Consider the following 25,063-nt stretch of genomic DNA (forward strand, 5'->3'; position numbering starts at 1 on the left):
CAATGAGTGGTGCTGCTAGTAATATGCAGAGACCAATAATTGGTGATACTAGTAATATGCAGAGACCAATAATTGGTGATACTAGTAATATGCAGAGACCAATGAGTGGTGATACTAGTAATATGCAGAGACCAATGAGTGGTGATACTAGTAATATGCAGAGACCAATGAGTGGTGATACTAGTAATATGCAGAGACCAATGAGTGGTGATACTAGTAATATGCAGAGACCAATGAGTGGTGATACTAGTAATATGCAGAGACCAATGAGTGGTGATACTAGTAATATACAGAGACCGATGAGTGGTGATACTAGTAATATGCAGAGACCAATGAGTGGTGATACTAGTAATATACTGAGACCGATGAGTGGTGATACTAGTAATATGCAGAGACCAATGAGTGGTGATACTAGTAATATGCAGAGACCAAGGAGTGGTGATACTAGTAATATGCAGAGACCAATGAGTGGTGATACTAGTAATATACAGAGACCGATGAGTGGTGATACTAGTAATATGCAGAGACCAATGAGTGGTGATACTAGTAATATGCAGAGACCAATGAGTGGTGATACTAGTAATATGCAGAGACCAAGGAGTGGTGATACTAGTAATATACAGAGACCAATGAGTGGTGATACTAGTAATATACAGAGACCGATGAGTGGTGATACTAGTAATATACAGAGACCGATGAGTGGTGATACTAGTAATATACAGAGACCAATGAGTGGTGATACTAGTAATATACAGAGACCGATGAGTGGTGCTGCTAGTAATATACAGAGAGCAAGGAGTGGTGATACTAGTAATATACAGAGACCGATGAGTGGTGATACTAGTAATATGCAGAGACCAATGAGTGGTGATACTAGTAATATACAGAGACCGTTGAGTGGTGATACTAGTAATATACAGAGACCGATGAGTGCTGATACTAGTAATATACAGAGACCGATGAGTGGGGATACTAGTAATATACAGAGACCAATGAGTGGTGATACTAGTAATATACAGAGACCAATGAGTGGTGATACTAGTAATATACAGAGACCGATGAGTGGTCTGCTAGTAATATGCAGAGACCAATGAGTGGTCTGCTAGTAATATGCAGAGACCAATGAGTGGTGCTGCTAGTAATATACAGAGACCAGGGAGTGGTGCTGCTAGTAATATAAAGAGACCAAGGAGTGGTGATACTAGTAATATACAGAGACCGATAAGTAGTGATACTAGTAATATACAGAGACCAATGAATGGTGATACTAGTAATATGCAGAGACCAATGAGTGGTCTGTTAGTAATATGCAGAGACAAGGAGTGGTGCTGCTAGTAATATGCAGAGACAAGGAGTGGTGCTGCTAGTAATATGCAGAGACCAATAAGTTTAGGGCACCAAACAGGTTGGGCCTGGTAGATGCACTATGCGCTGCATTTATCGCTTACCTGCGGGGACAAAAGAACGTTTTTGTGCACCTCCCATAGACCTCCTATGGAGTGATTTGGTGCCCAAAACGCAGAAAGATGGGACTGTTCTTATTATTCTTGGGCCTGCTAAAACAACGGGTGCAAAAAAAAAAAAAAAAGTGAGAATGAAGCCATTGAAATCAATGGGTTCTATTTTTCCCCTGCACATAATCGCGGCTTTTCACGTTTGTGTGTCGAAGCCCTAAGGTACCATTCACAACTGCCGGATGGACCCTAATACGCAATTGTTGGGTCTGTTCAGGTCCAGGATGTGTTGGATCTGGTGGTTCTGCTATTTTTTTTTGTTTGGTTTCAGTAATCGAAGAGTTAAAGTGAAGCTGCAATTTCAGACTCTGCTTCTGCGTGTGTACACGAGGATAGCGCCGCTTCGTGTTTTGTGAATGATGGATTTCTCCTCTTGTTGTTTTGTACACGGATTATAGTTTGTCGATGCAATCCAAAAAATTAATAAGCTAAAAATAATTGTAAGCGTGCCGGCCGTACCCGCGACTGATCTGCGGTATACGGAGGGGGGTTATGGTATATAGTCGGGTTGGAGGGACCCATGTAGTTTGGCCGTTGAAAATCGCGCCTTTTTACTGCATGTATATGTGTGTATTCAGTGGGTATTTTTGCGTATGCATTTTTTTTTACATCGTCTCCTGGCTTCAAGGCGTAAAAACATAAATTCATGTAAACCGCGTGTCAGAATATACCGATGGAAGACCGGGGAGTTCTAAGCTGCCCATAGTACGTACGGACGCAAAATACGCAAAATATGCCCTTGGGAATATCATTTGTGTAGGACTGTAAGGCGGATCTGCATCGGGGGTCCCAATTGGGGCCTCCGACACGAATGTGAGCAGAGTTTTAGGGCAGCTTTAAACGACCGTATGCGTAAATATGCCCGCCTCAGCGCAACGTACTTGTGCGTGAACGAGGTTGTTGAGGTTGATTTGTGCCCTTGTACAGTATGCAGATAGTACTGTACTTTTTGCGCACGGCCCACCCCTTCTGTGGATTAGCCTAATGAGGTCCAAATGTGTTTATTTTTTCACGTTTTTTTGCACACCATTCCCTCGCATATTTTCACACATCCCTTTGCATATTTGCGCACCTCCTATAGACTTCTATGGGGGCCTTTGCTGCGCAAAACACAGAAAGCTAGAGCAGATCCTATATGTTCCCACACACGTGGAATGCTTGCGCAAAAGATGCTCTTAAGGATGGATTCCTTGGCATCAGCGGGTTCTATTCCGTGTTTTGCGCACGTATACTTTACAGTCATGTGAAGAAGCCCTTAGTCCTAAGCCCAAGGTCAAACCTATCAGTAGTTTGTGCCACAAATCTGTATCGCCACCCTACTACAAAATATTGTGCCACACTATTTTCACAATTTCGGCTACTTTCCATAGAACGATGGGTTAAAAAAAGAATAAAAGAGCTAATACATTGGGAAGTGGGTGAACACTTATACAAGGTGTAAAATATGGTAATTGCCCCCTGGAAACATTAAGGAAGCTTTATATACTTTTTTTATGACTGTGTTTCAAGGTAACAATCCTGACAATACGCTAATTAAAGAGCTCATTAAATTGGCGCAGATAATGTGGGCTCCGCACTGCCAATCGGATCGCAGCTTTGATCATGGCGGTGATCAGGCGCTCATTAAACTAATAAATCCAGGATGTTTTCGCTTGCTGGAGGTCCCATCGCGCTTCTGCTCGCTGTCACTTCCCCGAAGGGGTTAATTGAGACCTAGAGATCCAGGGAAGGGGGTTTATTCTAAACCCTAAAGCTAATCAGGACATCACCATGGCTACCTGAGAGGGAGACGGAATTTATCTTCTTCGTGTTCTCTTTAATTACCAGTAATGTGTTTTCCTAATGCCTCGTCTTCCAGCGACCTGAAAAATCCAGCAACGTATGTGACAGCGCCAAGTGGGCACCGCCAGCCGGAACGTAATACTTACGAAGTAGGATAAATCACCGCCCAAAAATGTCACGAAAATTGCTGTTTCCCACAGGATGTTGGTCGCTTTAACCTCTTCCCTCCGCAGCTCTTTGTGTTTTTCCCATTTTCCCTTGTTCTCCCCCACATGTTTTATTCTCCCAGTGTCCGGCTGAACGAGGGGCGGTTGTTGGAGGGACAAGTTGTAGTTTTCAATAGCGCTATTTAATGTAGCATATAATGTAGTGGAAAACGTAAGCTGGGTTCACACGGGACGGATTTGCCGTGGAAATTCAGTGCGGAATTTCTGCGCGGCAAATCTGCCCGCGGCTCCTAATCCTGGGATTAGTCAGCTATGTGGACAAGATTTTGCAAAAATATCGTCCACACGCAGTGGCCAATCCGTCGCAGCAAAGCCGGGCGGAAGCGGCACGTAATTGACAGCCGCAGCATGTCAATTCTTTTTTTTTCCCTTGTGGCCTCACTCCTCTCTATGGGAAGAAAAAGCCGCAACTGAATGCCGGTGGCCGAAGCGCTCCAAAACCAGTGTCAAAACGCTGCGGGTTTTGGAGCTGCTGCTCTCCCACAGAAATCTTGCGGGTTTTCGGTGCGAGCCTATGGGAGCCAATGACAGCGGCTGGAGAAGGGAGGTGGGAGAGAGTTTAGCAGCGTGACTGCTAAACTCCCTCCCCCTACTCTTCTTCTCTCCGCCCCTTGCCGCTGTTTGCAATGGGAAGGTCAGGGGCTAAGCTCCGCCTTCCATTACTGGCTGTGGACAGGAGGAGGGACTGGAGGTAAGCCCTGCCCCTGTCCAGCCCACTTCCATTGCAAACAGCTAGAGGGGAGGAGAGGGGAGGTGAGGCGGCGAGGGGAGGGAGCTTAGCAGAGGTAAGCTGTCTACCCCCGCCCCATGGCATATACACAGAGCCCGTGCATCACATGGTAGCATATATTGGCTGATATACGCTTGTGTGAAAAAGCCCTTATTATGTGGGTCAGCACGATTAGGCCAATACTATATTTATGTAGTTTTTTTTTTTTTTTAAAAACCTTTGCTTTCTGCCGCCATCTTTTGACCCCTATAACTTCTTTACTTTTTCTGACTATAGCTCTATGAAAGGGCTAATTTTTGTGAGGTGACCTGTAGTTTTCACTGATGTCATTTTGGGGTATATATGACTTTTTGATCGCTTTATGTTCAGTTTTTTTCTTGGAGACGGGTGACCGAAAAAGCGCAATTTTGGCATTGCATATTTTTTTCTGAGGGCGTTCACTGCGGACGATTAATATTATGAGATTTTAAATACTTCAATTTTTATGGACGCAGAGATATCAATTTTTTAATTTTTTTTAATGAATGAGATAAGGAGTTTTTTAAACACACGCGTAAAAAACTCACAGCTATCAGAACTAATGGTTTCCTATGGGAACGTTCGGATGAAGGAATTTTAGACGCACAGAAACATCTGAACGTTCTCGTAGGAAACCATTGGTTCTAATAGCCGAAAGTTTTGACCTATATCATGTGACCTATATCTAATTGTTACCTACTGTATCTAATGATCTATAAACTCCCTCAGCACATTGTGTTCTAAACCAGCAGAAATTTTTTTAATGCAGCTTTGGATGTGACTGGAGCATTGAATCTAATCCCTTATGTTCCGGTTATGTATAGTAAGGACTGACTTACATGTATCATAATTCGGAATGTAGGTGTTTTAGAAAGTGGGCAAGCTCTGATACCCTTTCCTTTTGGCGTTCTGGGAATATGGATCACCCAGGACAGCATGTAATACACTACGTGGTTCCACAGCTGCTGGTTGGATATATGCTTAGCTTGGCTTGCTCAATATATTATCCCAAGTGGTACGTCTATAAATAACAGGCTCGTCGGTAAGTATGCCTTTAAGGATCGCTCGCTTGATTTAGAAAGTAGGTTATAGCAGAGGGAACGGGCCATTAGGAGTCTGCGTCATTATTTCCTAGAAGTTCCTTTTGTTTTTGCGATCCTGGGGGAGCGGGATGCCCCGTGTACCGTGACCGTATCCTGGACCACATGGAGTCTTCCCACAGGCCCATCAGTAATCATGACCCATTTTTTCATTGCAACACAAGTCTATGTAATGTGTAACAGTGCAGGCGTCTGCAGAGCATCGCATCTTCTGTTATGACGTTTATTTCCTGCTTTCTTCCTGAAGTTGCCTTACTTTACAAAATAATCTAGAAAATCTGATAACCCGGCAGCAAGCCGGGCTTGTGAATGCTGCATTCAAGGACTTTTACAATAGATGGATGGATACGTAGATGGATGCACTGTCCTATGAAAAGTAATTGGAAACCTGATCAAGAATCAGAAGTAGTATTTATTTCCATATGGTAATGCTTAGTGGGGTTCCTTTGGTCCTAATGACATTGGATACTCTCCGTGACATACTTTCTACTAATGTCTGATAAACTTCAGCTGGAGTTTCCCTCCACTCATCCTGCAAACATCTGCGGAGTTCTCTCAAAGAAGATAGACATGGTTCATATTTTCTGACCCGAAGTTCAAATTCATCCCAGTGATGTTCAGTAGGGTTCAGGTCTGGACTCTGTGCAGCCGCTCCAGTCATGGAACATTCAAATGCTCAAACCAAGTAATACAGGATTTGGGACGAGTCGCATTGTCTTGTTGGAAGTATGACTGACCATTCCCAGAGTATTGCCGCATTGTCAGCAGGGCATCATTTTATAGACTATCGACGTATACCTCCATGTACATGGTTCTTGCCACTACAAACAACGGACCGAGACCCTAGAAAAGCTTGAACAGTGGGCGGTAACTAACAAAATGGTATTTAACAAGGAAAAATGCAAAGTCCTGCATCTGGGCAAGGAAAATGGAAAAAGCACATACAGAATGGGAGGAATTGGACTAAGCAGCAACACATGTGAAAAAGACTTGGGTATACTAATAGATCATAGACTGAACATGAGTCATCAATGTGATGCAGCAGCCAAAAAGGCAAACACAATTCTGGGATGTGTTAAGAGAAGCATAGAGTCTAGATCATGTCAGGTAATTATCCCCTCTACTCTTCCTTAGTCAGACCTCATCTGGAATACTGTGTCCAGTTCTGGGCAACCCAATTTAAAAGAGACATAGACAAACTGGGGCAAGTTCAGAGAAGAGTTACCAAGATGGTGAGCGGTCTGCAATACATGTCCTATGAAGAACGGTTAAAGGATCTGGGAATGTTTAGCTTGCAAAAAAGAAGGCTGACAGGAGACTTAATAGCTGTCTACAAATATCTGAAGGTCATAGTGCAGAGGGATCAGCCCTATTCTCATCTGTACAAGGAAAGACTAGAAGCAATGGGATGAAACTGAAAGGGAGGGGAGACAGATTAGTTATTGGACAGTGAGGGGGATCAATGAGTGGAACAGGTTACCACAGGAGGTGGTGAGTTTTCCTTCAATCGAAGTGTTCAAACAGAAGTTGGACAAATATCTGTTTGGGATGATTTAGTGATCTTGCACTCACCAGGGGGTTGGACCCGATGACCCTGGAGGTCCCTTCCAAATCTACCATTCTATGATTCTATGTCTAGTAGTATGGCATGAGGACTGTATGACATGGTAGTGTGCGAATTACATGGTGAGACACTCTTGGGGGGCTATGTAGTATAGCACGCATAGGCAGCTTCTGTGGAAGACCCTTATTGTGAAGGCTCTGTGGCAAGGATTTATTTGGGTTACAGTAGCTTTCTCTGTTGTAGGGGTTCACTGACTAGTTGAAAAGCTTTGTGATATGGCGCTCTGTAGTATAGCATGGCTCATGGTGGCTATGTTGTATGGTACGGATGGGAGGGCTTTATGGCATGTCACTCACGGAGGGCTCTGTGGTATGACCTTGAGGGGGGCTATGTCACATGGCTCTCATGAAAGAATCAATAGTATGGTATTGAGGGATGACTGTGTGACGCAGCACTTATGGAGGAGCTATGATATGGTACCGATGGGGCTATGTGACATGGCTTTCATGAGAAGCTTTGTTTAGTGCTGATAAGGGAACCAGGGTACGGTACTGATAGGGATGACACTCATAAGGGCGCTTCGTTGCATGGCACTCGAGATGTATGGTATGTTAGTGATGGGGGGGCTATGTGGTATGGTAAAAATGGGGGCTCTGCAATCTGGTACTCATGGGGAAGGGGGCTTTGTGGTATGGCACTCATAGGCAAGTCCTGTGACAGCCCTAATTGTGATGCCTCTGTGTAATGCAATGGGGAATTACTGTAGCTAGCCCTATTGTGGGGGGATCTGTGGCCCTATGACTGAATCTGTTTGGGGAGCACTCTGGCTATCACTGTTATCTGTAGGAGCTCTTTTTTTAATGCAGCTACTTTGAAGTGCAGGTGGTCCACGGAAAGGTAGCCCACCTCGGATCCCGGCACCACACTTATGAAAGCCGTATGAGAAATTAAAGCTGCGCTGTGATTGGTTATTACGGGCCACAAAGACAGATTTTCTATCCAACCGCTTTTATAAGAGTGTGGTGCCGGGATCTGAGGCGGGCTACCTTTCCGTCTGACTAAGGGCTCATGCCCACGGCCGTGACAGATTCTACCAGCGGAATATCGCAGCGGAGTCCGTTACGGCGCCCCGCAAAACCCACATACTTACCAACCCTGGATCTGCTGTATGCGTCCTGCATGGAGGGCCAGCGCCCATGCGCAGCACAGCGCATGACACTCCGGCAGTGTCAGACGACGTGGCCAGCAGTGGGCGGGCCGCGTATTCACGCGATACTTCCACTGTGCTACAGTGGAAGTATAGCGTGACAGCCGGCTTCTATTGACTACAATGGAAGCCGTCCGCGCATATTCCCACGGCAAATAGAGCATGCCACGTTTTTTTCACGCTGCGGAATTCCGCAGGGTGAACATTGAGCTATTAGGTTCAATAGAACCTAATAGATCCGGGATAACGCCGCGGATTTCTGCCACGCAAAACGTGACAGTAATCCGGCCGTGGGCATTAGCCCCAAGTGTGGCCTGGGAAGTCAAAAAAAAAAGTTGTGCCACTCCTCATCTATTTTTAGGGCATGGGTAAAGGGTTCAAAAATCACTGCCCATATTGATGGGGTACAAGCTTATAATGTGCACCCCATTAAGACTTTCTTCATGCAGTGTTGAGGGTTGGTTGGGAGTAGTAGAGTACACCATGGATCAAAGTGCATTATGTTTGTAAGGTTTAGAGTTCAAAAGGGTGTGTACAACAAGAACTTATTATGTGACCCTCCCCAATATTGTTGTGACAGCATCAAGACCTGAACCTGGGGGGCCACCACACCGCTGTTCCAGGTTGACCCGACCAAAGAAGTCCATCAAGTCACAATGACCACTGGCTGTCGCAGTCACCTGGTACTTGATCCATTTAAAGCACAGATCTGATATATAATATGGTCTGTGGGCTGGAGTGGGACACAGTGACGTGTTGACGCCATGTGGGCCCAGCCTGGGGAGAACCTACGAAAGAATATTCGTCATCTCCTTATTACTCAACAAGAGGGAGAATTTTTGATATTTTATTCAGTCCTAATGTTTAATTCAACATAAAATCTGTTAAGTGAAACAAGCAGAGGCCGATAACAAGTCAGCTCCGAGCCGCCAACAAATCCTAATGCTTTAATTGGAAGATCGTTAAGAGCCATGAAATTCAGAAGCAATTAGGACACAAAGTCAGTGACACGCGTGAATCCCCTGACTACCTCTGTGCCTGTATAACCAGTCTAATGGCATACTACTATAATGGAAGGGTGTGATACTACTATCGGGCCCCTGGTGGGAAAGGGCCAAGCATTCAACTACATGCCCTGTTTGAGTAATGCTGTCACAGTGGCAATCGCCAGCTACTATTTGGGGGAACTGCCTGCATACATATTTATACAGACCCCTCTAGAGGGAACTCCCAACAATTAGATATGGACAGCTACCAGTAGAGGGAGCTCACTGGATGCAGATTTATAGAGTGACCATCAGGGAACGCTCACTATATACAGATTTTTCACAGCCACCACTAGAGGGAGCTCACTGTAGACAGATTCTCATAGTGACCACTAGATGAGGAGCTCCCTTCATGCAAAGGTATGCAGCCATCACTAGTGGATGTTCACTGCATACAGATTTGTACAGCCACTACTAGGGAGAGCTCCTTGCATGCAGATTTATACTGTCACCACTTGAGACAGATTACTATCTACAGATTTCTATAGCATCCAGTGACTTCAATATCAGCTGTATCCAACCATATGCAGTGAGCTCCCCCTAGTGGTGGATGCAAGTGATCAGAATGACCTCATTTATCAGGTCAGAAAACAGAGCCTCCCATACAGGTACTGCATATTAATATATTAATAGATGTATATTTGATAGATTGGTGTCAGGCTGAGTTTTTTTGTATGGCCCTCTCATTTCTGTGTACATCCCTAAGCCATAAATGATCACCATTTTCAAGATCTCTGCTTGCTGTTGCTAATTGGGAACCTTCACTGTTTACAGAGGAGGAAAATCATACCTGATCTTGCTTGTTACAGTCCCGTCATCAGAGCTCCTTCTTTAAAGTGGCATAAAGCTGTTTGAGTAGATGACCAGGACAGATTCTCCTTCTGTACAAGCAGAGGAATAACATGATGGGCCCCAATGCATAAGCTGTAATAGGGGCCCCACTTACTATACCATTTATAATACCGCTGTCTTCTGTATTACTGCAGAATTCCCTAATAGACTGTTTGAAAATGAGATTTCTAACCCGGACAACCCCTTTAAGTTGGTTGTACAAGACCTGGCTGCCTAGTCTGATGTTCATCGTCCTACAGTATTGGGTTCCATGTATGGTTATGCACCGTGATTTCACAGTGTACTTGAAAGGGCTCATGTCCACGGGGAAAATAGGATTTAGGATCCGCAGCGGATTTCCTGCATGCGGATCCGCACCCCATAGGGATGCATTGACCACCCGTGGGTACATAAATACCCGCGGATCGTCAATAAAAGTGATTAAAAAAAAAATGGAGCATGAAAAAATCTGGACCATGCTCCATTTTCATGCGGGTCTCCCGCGGGGACGGCTCCCGCGGGCTTCTATTGAAGCCTATGGAAGCCGTCCGGATCCGCGGGAGACCTAAAATAGGAATTAAAAGCATTTACTCACCCGCAGCGGGCCGCGAAGCTCTGCTCTTCCTCACGGCTGCATCTCCCTTGCTTCGGCTCGGCGGATGTGCCCGGCGCATGCGCGCGGCACGTCGACGACGTGCCGGCGATGTGCCGCCGGCGTCAGGAATTCATCCGCCGGCCGAAAATGAAGATCCGGCCGTGAGGAACAGCTGATCTTCGCCGTCCGCTACGGAAAGGTAAATGCTTTTAAATTGCTATTTTCGGCGCTCATGTCCGCGGGGCAGGAGGGACCCGCTGCAGATTCTACATGGAGAATCTGCAGCGGATCTGATTTTCCCCGTGGACATGAGGTTAGTCATAAAGGGGCACAAGGCAAATTCTGTTCTGATTGAAAACTCAGCTAACCATGAACAATTCTGTTTATTCTCTAATAATCATTATGGAGTGTATTCCGGATAAGCATGTTTACACATGTATGTCATCGCACCGTACAGCGAAGCGGGGAACTGTGCCAGCCACAATTGTAACGAGGGACATTTATTAGTACACAGAATATCATGTACTTCAACAAAATTACCCATAAATACAAACAAACAAGTAAAATAAACAAAGTAATGAGAAAATAATGTTCAGACATATCCCCAGTGATGTGATAAAGCCGCCAAATACTGAACACAATCCATTCATAGAGCGAGAGTACAGATCTCTGCGGGAGCCATCAGTAACTGTGGAGTATTTACAAACAAGGGCAACCTGTTCAATTCTGTATTCCTGTCTACAGGGGGCAGTATTATAGAAATTATATTCTGGTACATAGGAGGCCTTATTATAGTAGTTATATACTTGTACATGGGGGCAGTATTATAGTAGTTATATTCTTGTACATAGGAGGCAGTATTATAGTAGTTATATTCTTGTACATAGGGGGGCAGTATTATAGTAGTTATATTCTTGTACATAGGGGGCAGTATTATAGTAGTTATATTCTTGTACATAGGGGGGCAGTATTATAGTAGTTATATTCTTGTACATAGGGGACAGTATTATAGTAGTTATATTCTTGTACATGGGAGTCAGTATTATAGTAGTTATATTCTTGTACATGGGAGCAGTATTATAGTAGTTATATTCTTGTACATAGGGGGCAGTATTATAGTAGTTATATTCTTGTACATAGGAGGCAGTATTATAGTAGTTATATTCTTGTACATAGGGGGGCAGTATTATAGTAGTTATATTCTTGTACATAGGGGGCAGTATTATAGTAGTTATATTCTTGTACATAGGGGGGCAGTATTATAGTAGTTATATTCTTGTACATAGGGGGCAGTATTATAGTAGTTATATTCTTGTACATAGGAGGCAGTATTATAGTAGTTATATTCTTGTACATAGGGGCAGTATTATTGTAGTTATATTCTTGTACATAGGGGCAGTATTATAGTAGTTATATTCTTGTATATAGGGGGCAGTATTATAGTAGTTATATTCTTGTAGATAGAGTCTAGTATTATAGCAGTTATATTCTTGTACATAGGAGGCAGTATTCTAGTAGTTATATTCTTGTAGATTTAGGGTAGTATTCTAGTAGTTATATTCTTGTACATAGAAGATTGTATTCTAGTAGTTATATTCCTGTACATAGGGGGCAGTATTATAGTTGTTGTTTTCTTATGCATAGAGAGCAGGCTTTAGTTCTTATAGTCTCCATAATGGATCTGAGTATTGTTTCATGATAGTTTGACTGGAATAAGTATGCTGGAAGGGACAATAGATTGTTCTGTGCCTCGTACATCTATATGATAGTCTGTATAATGTTTTATTGCCGATAGAATGCTGTACGTATGGTAAAGCGTTTCTATAGATACTCTTGCATTGAATATTAGTCAATGTTATTTATTATGTCACTTATTATAACGTCTATTTAAATGTGAAGAAGCTGGTGGAGTGTAATGTAATATTTAAGGTCTCTAATGAAAATGTATTTATATTGTTCAGCAGTGACTAGAGTCTTCTGTAAATTGTATATCTGACAGAAGACTGCTCTCTCCATTGTACTGTTTTCTGGTAATGATGGTGTCCAGTTCATTCACGTCAGTCACCTGTTACTCTTCTTCTCGTTCCCCAGGACTGTCCCACGCGGTACAAGTGACGATGCCTGACCACAAGAAAGCAGTCATGCTGTTCCAGTCAACCTTGTTGCGGTGCCATTACTCCACCACCTCGTCCCAGCCAGTTCTGGTCCAGTGGAAATACAAATCTTTTTGCCAGGACCGTACAGAAGAGGCTTTGGGCATCGGGAAACCTCCCAGCAAGGCCCACATGGGGGGCCACCAGTATTTGGACTGTGCCGATGGCAGCCGGACTGTGCGACCAGTGGCCTCCAAACTAGGAGACAGTGTGACCCTGGGAGATTTCTACAAGGGGAGGGCCGTCACCATCGTTAACGGTAAGGTAGGATGGGGATATAAAGGAGGCCTTAAGTCAGTCTCACCTTTTAGTACCGTTTCATCTCACCTCTTGCTACTTTTGTACACCAGGTAGAAGTTTCGTTGGCTTTGTCTATCTATGTACGGACATTAGTAGCTACCATCGGGAATATTACATTGTCGCAGGCAACAAGTAAAAGTCGGACATTAGATAAATGCTGCGTATTTTCTATTATATTATCCTATTGCAGAATGTTGTGACCGTCCTTCAGGTACATATCTGCCATTTTCTGTATACTCCCTTCTATCTTCTTTTTATATCGATTCCTTTAATATATTGTAACCGCTTTCTCATAAGTAATGTTAACGGCTCCGGCCTTGACTCTCAATGTCATCCAGCTGTCATCCTACAGGGACGTGATCAATGAAGGAAGCCAGGATAACAACCTACTTGGCTCCAGCCACAGAGCTGAATAGTTAAAGGAATTTTCCGGAACATAAAAAAAAAAAATTGACAAGCTTACTATTGTGTGAAAGAAAGAAAAAGGCATACAGCTACTGCAGCGGCTTCCCATCCAGAGCCCCAGTGCCCGCTCTACGGAACCCGGAGGAAGCCGGCTGGCGGTCATGTGCCGCTCAACAGCTGACGGGAAGGGATCATCAATACATGCTGCTTGTGTTAAATTCTGACCCCTGCATCAGCATGGGGAAGTAGAAATCGGGATACATATGATCAGGCGATATTTTTTTATTTTTTTTTCTTTCCACTACTCAGCGATCCAATTTATTTATTTTTTAAATTCTTTATTTGTAATTTTTAATCAATATAACAACATAGGAAGACTAAGGCCTCATGTCCACGGGGAAAATCAGGCCCGCCGCGGATTCTTCATGCAGAATCCCGCAGCGGGTCCCTCCTTTCCCGTGGACATGAGGCCTAAAAATAAGAATAACCTACCTGTCCGGACACTGCAGATCTGCCCTCCGTTGCCGATGTGCTTGCCCCGCCCCCCCCCCCCCCCCCCACACACACCCGCGTGGCATAAATCCTTGGTAAAGAGAACTTGCCGCGATGCAAATCCGCTGGTCGGCATTGGCAAGCAGAAACCAATTTGCTGCTATGGAAGCTTGGCACTGCAGAATTCCTTGCGGCTACCGATTGCTGAAAAACGCAATGGAAATCCGTCATTAGCCCTGAAGAACAGAATCTAAAACATGTCATAGGCTGCCTGCTCACTGACGGGTTGGATTCCACATGCGGGATCCCGCAGTGCAATCTGACCCTGTGCCCGGCTGGTGACACCATCATACGTTTTTAATGTAAAAACGGGCACAAAATGTGTGGAATTACAACGGCGTAAGTTTACATTTTTTCATGTAGATTAAACATATTTGTTAACCCCTTCCCTTCACTCGCTGTACATGTATGGCTCCCAAAACGTGCAATAAAAAGTGATTAGAAAGTCACATGCACCCCTAAGGCCTCATGCCCACGGCCAAGTCGGATTCCAACTGTGAAATCTCACAGCGGGATCAGACCCAGTGCCCCCAGAGACCTTATACCAGTGATAGCAAACCTTTTAGAGACCGAGTGCCCAAACTGCAACCCAAAACCCACTTATTTGTTGCAAAGTGCCAACATGTCAGGGGGCGGGGCTTATCACAGCGTTTTATTTTACCTCAGTTGTTCTGAAAAGGACAGGGCTGTTTCAAAATAGACAGGGTGAAGATTTTGGCTGCTTTTTGGATACGGAAATGCTGTGGAATTTACCACGGAGATTTCCGCTGAGGACATTGTGCAGCATTTCCGCCACGTGTAAACATACCCCAGTAGTAATAGTGACCCCTCAGAGCGGATTCAGTGGTAATAGTGACCCCCCCAAAGCAGCCTCAGTGGTAATAATGACATCCCACAGCGGCCCCAGTAGTAAGAGTGACAACTCACAGCAGCCCCAGTAGTAAGAGTGACAGCCCACAGCGGCCCCAGTAGTAATAGTAACATCCCACAGCGGCCCCAGTAGTAGGAGTGACAACCAGCAGCGGCCCCAGTAGTAATAGTGACAACCAACAGCGGCCCCAGTAGTAATAGTGACATCCCACAGCGGCCCCCCAGTAGTAATAGTAACATCCCACAGCGGCCCCAGTAGTAATAGTGACAACCAACAGCGGCCCCTGTAGTAATAGTGACAACCAACAGCGGCCCCAGTAGTAATAATGACATCCCACAGAGGCCCCCCAGTAGTAATAGTGACATCCCACAGCGGCCCCCCAGTAGTAATAGTAACATCCCACAGCGGCCCCAGTAGTAATAGTGACAACCAACAGCGGCCCCTGTAGTAATAGTGACAACCAACAGCGGCCCCAGTAGTAATAATGACATCCCACAGAGGCCCCCCAGTAGTAATAGTGACATCCCACAGCGGCCCCCAATAGTAATAGTGACATCCCACAGCGGCCCCCAATAGTAATAGTGACATCCCACAGTGGCCCCCAATAGTAATAGTGACATCCCACAGCGGCCCCAGTAGTAATAGGGACATCCCACGGCGGCCCCAGTAGTAACAGTTGCATCCCACAGCGGCCCCAGTAGTAACAGTTGCATCCCACAGAGGCCCCAGTAGTAATAGTGACACTCCACAGTGGCCCCAGTAGTATTAGTGACACTCCACAGTGGCCCCAGTAGTATTAGTGACACCTCACAGTGGCCACAGTAGTACGGTACTAGTGACATCTTCCAGCGGCCCCAGTAGTAAGAGTGACATTCCACAGCGGCCCCAGTAGTAATAGTGACACCCCAGAGCGGCTCCAGTAGTAACAGTGACATCCCACAACGACCCCCAGTAGTAACAGTGACATCCCACAGCGGCCCCAGTAGTAATAGTCACATCCCACAGTGGCTCCAGTAATAATGCTATCACTGCTGGGGCCGATATAGGGGACACTATTCTTAATCGTATCCCTTATATCAGCCCCAGTAGTAATAGCGCCCCCCCCCCAAGACCCATATATATACCTCCTCCTCCTCTGTTCGGCGCTGCTGCTGGCGCTGATCCCAGGTGCACACTGTGATGGCAGTGTGCTGCCGGACACCACTTCACCTGCTCTCACGGAACCAAAGAGGAGACGTCAGGGGAGGGAGGAGGGACCTCGCATTGTGCGCTGGGATCAGCGCCTATAGCAGCGCTGCTGAGTGAATTACTACCGTGGTGAGCGGCCACGTCTCTGCGTGCCAGCAGGGAAGGCTCTGCATACCGCCTCCAGCTCGCGTGCCATAGGTTCGCCACCACTCCCCTATACTCACCTGTCCAGATCCGTCACGAGTGTCTTGCCGGCGAACCGGCGTGCATGCGCAGTGCAGGGCATGGCGCGCCAACACTAGGCTGTAACGCGGATTCCCGTAGTACTCTGCAGTGCCCACTACGCGGAATATTGTGGTACGGACGGACGGTTTCTATTGACTGCAATGGAAGCTGTCTATGCGATTTTCCGCACAAAATAGAACATGCTGCGTTTCTTCCCCGTGAGCGGAAAACGCAGTTGATTTCTGCTCGTGGGCAGGGGAGAATCGTTTACCACAGCATGTCTATGGGCGGACATTGCTGTGGAATTTGTGGCGGGTGTCTTACCGTGAATTCTGCAGCGATCACACTGCTCTACAAAAAAGTTTTTTTAAGAGCTGTTTTGGTTATTCCATGTAATCTTTATATTTTTCGGTATGCTGAATCTGAAAATGACCTCCGTTTTGTCATAGGACGTCACGTTTCCTGACAATTCAGTTATCTGTGTTAAATAAGGCAATACCTCAAAATAAATGAAAATAGACTTATAAAATTAATTTTTAATTACAAATTTTACATGAAAATCATTTTTGAGCCTAAATGAGCCACTAAAACACACTAAAATCGTTTCTTCTTACCTGTAAGGCTCCTCCTGGTACATTTATGCTCGTGAGTAGCATCTGGAATGTCTCTCTGAAGCCTCCAACAGTAGTCGGCCATCATTGTAATGCTCTATTTTCCTGGTATCTCATCAGACAACCCAAAGCTTGAAATGCTTTCAGCATTCGTCCGACGATCTTTTTATAGTCAGGATCTTTCTTATTGCCTAAAAATTTCTCTACGACCTCTTTAAATGCAGTCCACCCTTCTTTTTAAGAATCCATCATGGTATTGACAAACTCTTGATCTATAAGCCTTCTAATGTCTGGCCCGACGAACACACCTTCCTTCAATTTTGCCTCCACATTTTTTTGACCGACTGTGAGCACCCTCGGCTGCCAACTCTTCTTGCTCCAGTGATTTTGTCGGTCTCGACTGTCCCATAGATACAGAAAACAAGGGTATTTGGTATATCCAGCTTGTTGTCCGAGCAGCATGCACAAGACCTTTAAATCCCCACACACTTGGCAACCGTGGTCTTCATATTTAAGTTTACGAAGAACCAAGTTCTCTTAGGTTTCCTTCGAGTGTACAGAATGACCTACAGGGATAGAAGCATAAAAACCACAGTTGTGGAGCAAAACTGCTTTGAGACTACTTTTTGAAGAATCTATGAAAATACGCCATTGCGTTGAATCATATTGGATTCTGAATTGACCCATTAAACCTTCAACATCAGTGCAATAAACCAACTTGTCTTCCTGGGCAAAGTAAGGAAAGAACTCCTTTTCACGATATCTGAACCATGAAAAAGACACTCCTGGCAATAATAAATTCCTGCTTTTGAGCCTTGAACCGAGTAACTCAGCGGCATCTTTGGGAAGATTCAAGTCTCTTACCAAATCATTCATCTCCTCTTGGGGAAAAAATTTGGTCTTGTATCATCTTCAAAGTCAGAACTTGATTCGTCATCTGGTTCAGGTATGACTCCACCTTCATCGGAGCTAGGCATCTCTTCCAAGGTAGCAGGGGGCTTGGGTACTGGTATATCTGTGGCATGGGGGATGGGACGAATTGCTGAATGAAGATTGGGGTATGAAATGGAATGCTTCCATTTGGAATTATACCCTTTCACATCGCATGAACAAAAGTAACAGTCATCACTATGGTTCTTTTGCTCTCGCCATACCATAGGAATCCCATAACGGAAAGCTTTTTTCTTACCCTTGAACCAATTTCGGAGGTCCTCAGCACACCGTTTGCACACTTTGAGGCACCCGAACTATATCTTGATCTCAATCTCCAAGTTTTAGTCCAAAGTATACGAAGTATACTTTTTTTTCACAAAGTCTGTAATATTCAGCTGTTGCTTCAACACTGTATATTCACCTCAAATGAAACAGCAACTGTCAGGAGAATTAATACGCTTCTGCGGGGCCATAACGCTAACTTGGGGAAACACGATTTAAGAATGACGAGCCAGCACGAAGAGATTGTGGGAGTTACTCCCTCTCTTTCCGTTTGTCAGCGGCCACAGCAGCAGAGAGCCGGCGTCACTGGAAGTGGTGGCAGACACTGAGCAGCGGAATGAGCTGTCAGCGGACACAGCAGCAGAGAGCCAGCGTCTGGGACAGAGCTGAGAGGCGGCACAGCGGTACAGAAACGTCTGCAGAGGGAGCAGATGGCCAGGGGAGATGCTCTGCGGCTTTGTAAGTCACAGTGCAAGGGCTTCGCCAGGGGAGATGGGAGGGCACAGCCTCACAGCAGTGGGATTCCTAGAGCGGCTGCAGTATCACACTGTCAGCACAGGTGCCGCCTAGCGGTTCGCCACGGGGAGAAGGAAAGGGGAAGGCTGCTCCGGGAAAAGTGAGTGCTGCGGTGTGCTAGGACCTTGCTCATGGCAGCCAATCAGCTCCTGTGGGCGTCACCGCCCTGTCAAGCACCCTGTATCTTGCTCCACCCATACTTCCGGTGGCATCAGGATACAATATTACCACAGGCAAGAACCAAGAAAGAAAATTGAATCAAGCCCGTGCATGTCAGAGGCATCGCGGTCAGCTTGCAACATGTTGATGCTGGTTTCCATTAGCTCACTCTGGAAGTTCTTTTCTTTGAAAGTTACGTTTGTTTGGCACTGTATATCTTAAATATACTGGTGTGAGTTCATTAATGGTAATTTTGACTTTAAATTTAGTTAAAAACTCTAAGATAAAAAAAGAAGAGAATTTTGCATTTTGTGGTAAATCCTGACATCTAGGATTGTTTTTTAAATATTTAACTTAAAAATCTGTAAGAAAAATACTGTTTTGAAAACTTGGAGAGGTGCACTTTTAAAATGGGGATGATTTATGGCGGTTACTAACATATAGGCCTCTCAAGGTCACTTCAGAACTGATTTAATCCATTAAAACATAGATTTTGGATATTTTCATCAAAATTATAAAAAATGCGCCTTCACTCACACGCTTTCTGACATCCAAAATAAGGAAAAGGACACTTTCAAAATGGTATAAACAAACAGTGCACATATTGAAAGTGTTATTGATTGATTAGCTAATTTGCATGTTAGGCCGGGCTCACAAGAATGGGTTGAATTCCGCTTGCTGCATCTGTGATCCTTCGTGGAAAATACTTGCGAAAGATCGTGGTAATGTGTGGTTTCCTGTGCGGATGTACGCGTATGCACCGTGTATTGTCTGCGTGGAAGAAAGATCTCTCCCCTCCAGGAGGCATTCTGTCTTTTTTATCTATTCTCCTATCAAGTTGCAAGCGTTTCCATCGTTCATACATGGACGGCGATTGAGGAATCTGTAATTGAAATCCGGTAGTGCGAGACATCCCTTTTACAAGCCCAAAAAAAATAAAAGTTAAAAATTGCAAATCTTTTAAAAATTTCTGTCAATTCTGAATATTTTTATAAATAAACTTAATACTAGAGATGAGCGAGTATACTCGCTAAGGCACATTACTCAAGCGAGTAGTGCCTTATCCGAGTGTCTCCCCGCTCGTCTCTAAAGATTCAGGGGCCGGCGCCGGTGAGTTGCTGCGGGGAGCGCGGGGGGGGGGGGGGGGGAGAGAGGGAGAGAGAGATCTCCCCTCCGTTCCTCCCCGCTCTCCCCCGCCGCTCCCCGAATCTTTAGAGACGAGCGGGGAGATACTCGGCTAAGGCACTACTCGCTCGAGTAATGTGCCTTAGCGAGTATACTCGCTCATTTCTACTTAATACACATCAAAGAAAATTCACCACTAACATGAAGTCTAATGCGCCATGAAAAAAACAGTCTTACAATCACTCGGATAAGTACAAGTGGTTATTACCACTTAAAGTGACACATGTCAGATTTTAAAAAATAGGGCCTTGTCAGGAAGTCTGCAGCAAAGGGTTTAAATGTACATGACCATCTTAATAGGAACAGCCCCATAGACAACAATGGTTCTGGAACTGATCGTGTGCGATTATAGTCAGAAATGAGTGACCTTACACGGGACAACTATCACCCAAAAAATCACTCAAACGAGCAAATTTCACTAATACTTTTCTGTGTAAACATGAGATCCTACAGGGTACTCAGTGAAAAAATCACTCGGTAGCCGCTTTGTTTCTGCTCCCCAGAACGAAGCGACTAGAGAATGAGTTGTCATTCAGTGTAAACTGCAGTCGTTCATCTTTGAATGAAGTGAATGGCGGCGGGCGACCAGAGGTGATTTCCTATGCGCTCCGCCTACATTCACTGATCGACTGTCGCTCATGTGTAAAGCCACTAAGTCTCAATAGGCGATCCATCAGTGATGCTGGACTGACAGCTTGCTTGGTTTCCCTCTGCTCTCTCTTCTCCTGAATATAATTAGCAGCTAATTACCACGGCAAAGTTTATCCTTGATATGGTCATAAATTAGCTGACAAAAAGGGCAGGAGAGAAAACATAAGGTCTGAAAACCAAGTCATGGGTCCAGCCTCACTGACGGATCTCCTATTGAGGCTTAGATTACAGTGTCTATTTACAGTGATATGTCGAAGATGCAGAAGCCAAACGGTGCAACATTTTTAATTAAACCCTATAGCAAAAATGATTTTCATCCCAAAATACGTTTATGTACGTGAGCAGTGCATTGTGGCAAAAACTGGAGTGACCTTATCAAAGTGTGTGTAAAAGAAGGTGGCTAAATCTATTCAGATCCCTTATATTAATATCGGACCCCAGACCTGACCCTCTGTATCATACCTCCCTGCCACCCCATTTTCATGAGTTTCTCCTGCAAAAAGGTTCACAAACTGGGTGAAATTTGTAATGCAAATTTGCATTAAGATTTGTGCCCCAGGACTGGAGTTGGGAGGTTGTCTTATATTACTAGTTGCCCTCTTTTAGTGTAGCCTCTGGAGCCTGGGGCCCTGTTGCAGTGATCCAAGATGTGCATTGCTAATTAGCCACTGTGTGCTATTTTCTGATTGGCCGGGGCTGCTCATCTACGTAGCACTGGTCAATCAGCTAGCCTACCCATGCACAGTGCAGTGCAGTCATCTTGCGCCCAAGGAACTGTACAAGTTGCTGTCTTTTGAGTTGATCCAATAGATAATGACCTATTTTATTTTATTTTTATATTTTTGTTTTTCTCCCTCATTGTGCAACTGGGTGAAAACTATGGAATATTGGGGTGCTTCCCTGTCATGGCGAGTGAGCTGACACATCTGAAGCGGTCATGTTTTACTCCTCCTGGACATAACCCCTTAATTCTATACAGCCTGTTGTGGTATATTGCGAGGCACGATGACGACGTTGCAAATGATGTGATATTATTATATTGCGCCTCTATGTCTCGGTGACACAGTTTATTGCAGCCATTACTCTTAGGAGCTCGCGATCGTTATTCTCTCTATTTTTCGGATCACTGATTCACTTTCTTTTATTGGGATTTTTAATTAAATTGTAAACATTTTATGGAGCGGGTGCAGAATGAGGGCTGGATGGAGATATGTTGACTTATAATTATATGTATGGTTATTATATATGTAGCTTTTTTAGATTGATGTATATTGTAAAGGAGGCTTATGTCAAAAAGTGAACGGTAACCCCATGCTGATGCTATCGCACCCTTGATCAAAAATACTAACAACCACCTGTCTGTGAGTGATGAGTGACTGTGTGAGTTACATGTGATGATGTCACCGTCGTGTGATCAATCACCGGGTTCTGAGCTCTGCCCCTGATCACATGACGGTGACGTCATCACAGGTCCTTCATCCCTGCGCACTGAATGAGTGCTTACGGATGAACTACATCCCCCCACACACCCCTGCGGCCTCAGTTGCCATGGATACAGCAGTACTTAGTCAAATTGCTACTGACCACTTGTCCATTAGTACATGACAGCGACGTCATCACAGATCCTAAAGCATAAAACATGCAGAGCCAGCAGTCGTGTGCTCACAGGACCTGTGATGATGTCACCGTCATGTGATCAGTAACCTGGGCTCTGACCTCCGCCCCCGATGACATGATGCTTATGTCATCACAGGTGCTTCACTTCATCAGACAGCAGCCATGTGCTGATAGGACCTGTGATGATGTCACCGCCATGTGATCAGTTACTGACTCTTAGCTCCTCCCCTGATCGCATAAGGGTGATGTCCTCACAGATCCTAAACCAGCAGAAGCCGATAAAAAATATTTATAGCAGAGCTGTGTGTAGTGTGTGCGTGACACGTGCATGTAGCAGAGCTGTGTGTGTGACACAAGCATGTAGCAGAGCTGGGTATGTGTGTGAGACACTCGCATGTAGCAGAGCTGGGTATGTGTGTGAGACACTCGCATGTAGCAGAGCTGGGTATGTATGTGAGACACTCGCATGTAGCAGAGCTGTGTGTGTGTGAGACACGCGCATGTAGCAGAGCTGTGTGTGTGACGCGCATGTAGCAGAGCTGTGTGTGTGACACGCATGTAGCAGAGCTGTGTGTGACACGCATGTAGCAGAGCTGTGTGTGTGACACGCATGTAGCAGAGCTGTGTGTGTGACACGCATGTAGCAGAGCTGTGTGTGTGACGCGCATGTAGCAGAGCTGTGTGTGTGACACGCATGTAGCAGAGCTGTGTGTGTGACACACATGTAGCAATGCTGTGTGTGCGCGTGCACATGCACATGTAGCAGAGCTATGTGTGTGACACAAGCATGTAGCAGAGCTGGGTATGTGTGTGAGACACTCGCATGTAGCAGAGCTGGGTATGTGTGTGAGACACTCGCATGTAGCAGAGCTGGGTATGTATGTGAGCCACTCGCATGTAGCAGAGCTGTGTGTGTGTGAGACACGCACATGTAGCAAAGCTGTGTGTGTGACACTCATGTAGCAGAGCTGTGTGTGACACGCATGTAGCAGAGCTGTGTGTGTGTGAGACACGCACATGTAGCAGAGCTGTGTGTGTGACACGAATGTAGCAGAGCTGTGTGTGACATGCATGTAGCAGAGCTGTGTGTGACATGCATGTAGCAGAGCTGTGTGTGTGACACGCATGTAGCAGAGCTGTGTGTGACACGCATGTAGCAGAGCTGTGTGTGACACGCATGTAGCAGAGCTGTGTGTGTGACACGCATGTAGCAGAGCTGTGTGTGTGACACGCATGTAGCAGAGCTCTGTGTGTGACGCGCATGTAGCAGAGCTATGTGTGTGACACGCATGTAGCAGAGCTGTGTGTGTGACACGCATGTAGCAGAGCTGTGTGTGTGACACACATATAGCAGAGCTGTGTGTGTGACACACATGTAGCAGAGCTGTGTGTGTGGTACACGCGCATGTAGCAGAGCTGTGTGTGGTACACGCGCATGTAGCAGAGCTGTGTGTGGTACACGCGCATGTAGCAGAGCTGTGTGTGGTACACGCGCATGTAGCAGAGCTGTGTGTGTGGTACACGCGCATGCAGCAGAGCTGTGTGTGTGGTACACGCGCATGTAGCAGAGCTGTGTATGTATGACACGCGCATGTAACAGAGTTGTGTGTGTGTGACACGCGCATGTAAAAGAGCTGTGTGTGTGTGACACGCACATGTAGCAGAGCTGTGTGTGTATGTGTGAGACGCGCATGTAGCAGAGCTGTGTGTGTGTGTGTGTGTGTGTGACATGCGCATGTAGCAGAGCTGGGTGGCGCCACCAGAAACACTGGTACTATAATTTCCTAATAATTACCAGTCCTAAGAAAGGAGGTCTGACTGCAACTTGAGTTGTGCTATTCTTCATAGGAGTGGGGGTCCTACTTTTTAGACCCCCATTAATCTATCAGTTGTCACCCATCCAGTGAATCGATGAAAACTTTAAAGTTCCTCCTCTAACCAGAATAGCCCCTTTAAGGCCTCATGTCCACTAGAAAAATACAATCCGCGCAGAATCTGCCACGGATTTCCGCGGCAGATTCCGCACGAATTTGCTTTAAATGGTACTTTTTTTGCATGCAGATATGCTATTGCTATCAATGTGATAGCAATGTGGCCGATCCGCGTGGAATCTGCGGTAAAATGGAGCATGCCTTGTTTTTTCTCCTGCGCCTGAAAAACGCAATTCTATAAAAATGCCATCCGCAATTCTATAAAAATCAATTTAATGGACCGCGGATGGCCAATGATTCCCTATGTGCAAAATCCACTGCGGAATCCGCAATTCCATTTTGCTAGTGGACATGAGGCCTAAAGCTGTTTTCTGATATTCTGTAACTAAAGTTACAGGGGGAGACTGCAGTAACTTGGGTCACTAGGGGCTGTACAGGGGGAGATGGCAGTAACATGGGTAATTAGGGGCTGTACAGGGGGAGACGGCAGTAACTTGGGTAACTAGGAGCTGTACAGGGGGAGATGGCAGTACCTTGGGTCACTAGGGGCTGTACAGGAGGAGACGGCAGTAACTTGGCTCACTAGGGGCTGTACAGGGGGAGACTGCAGTAACTTGGGTCACTAGGGGCTGTACAGGGGGAGATGGCAGTAACATGGGTAACTAGGGGCTGTACAGGGGGAGACTGCAGTAACTTGGGTAACTAGGGGCTGTACAGGGGGAGACGGCAGTAACTTGGGTCACTAGGGGCTGTACAGGGGGAGATGGCAGTAACATGGGTAACTAGGGGCTGTACAGGGGGAGATGGCAGTAACTTGGGTCACTAGGGGCTGTACAGGAGGAGACGGCAGTAACTTGGGTCACTAGGGGC

At 45.5% G+C, this 25,063-nt stretch overlaps 1 protein-coding gene across 2 annotated transcripts in view; it reads left to right on the top strand.

Annotated features, from left to right (window-relative positions):
* Positions 1-25,063, top strand: part of ILDR2 (immunoglobulin like domain containing receptor 2) — a 234,264-nt gene that overhangs the window by 67,605 nt on the left and 141,596 nt on the right. For both annotated transcript variants that reach the window (XM_066598554.1, XM_066598553.1), the window contains exon 2: positions 12,706-13,026. In XM_066598554.1, coding sequence (XP_066454651.1) covers positions 12,706-13,026 — 321 coding nt within the window. The remainder of the gene's footprint in view (positions 1-12,705; positions 13,027-25,063) is intronic.

The sequence above is a fragment of the Eleutherodactylus coqui genome, chromosome 4 (genome assembly GCF_035609145.1).
Source record: "Eleutherodactylus coqui strain aEleCoq1 chromosome 4, aEleCoq1.hap1, whole genome shotgun sequence".
Taxonomy (NCBI): Eukaryota; Metazoa; Chordata; class Amphibia; order Anura; family Eleutherodactylidae; genus Eleutherodactylus; species Eleutherodactylus coqui.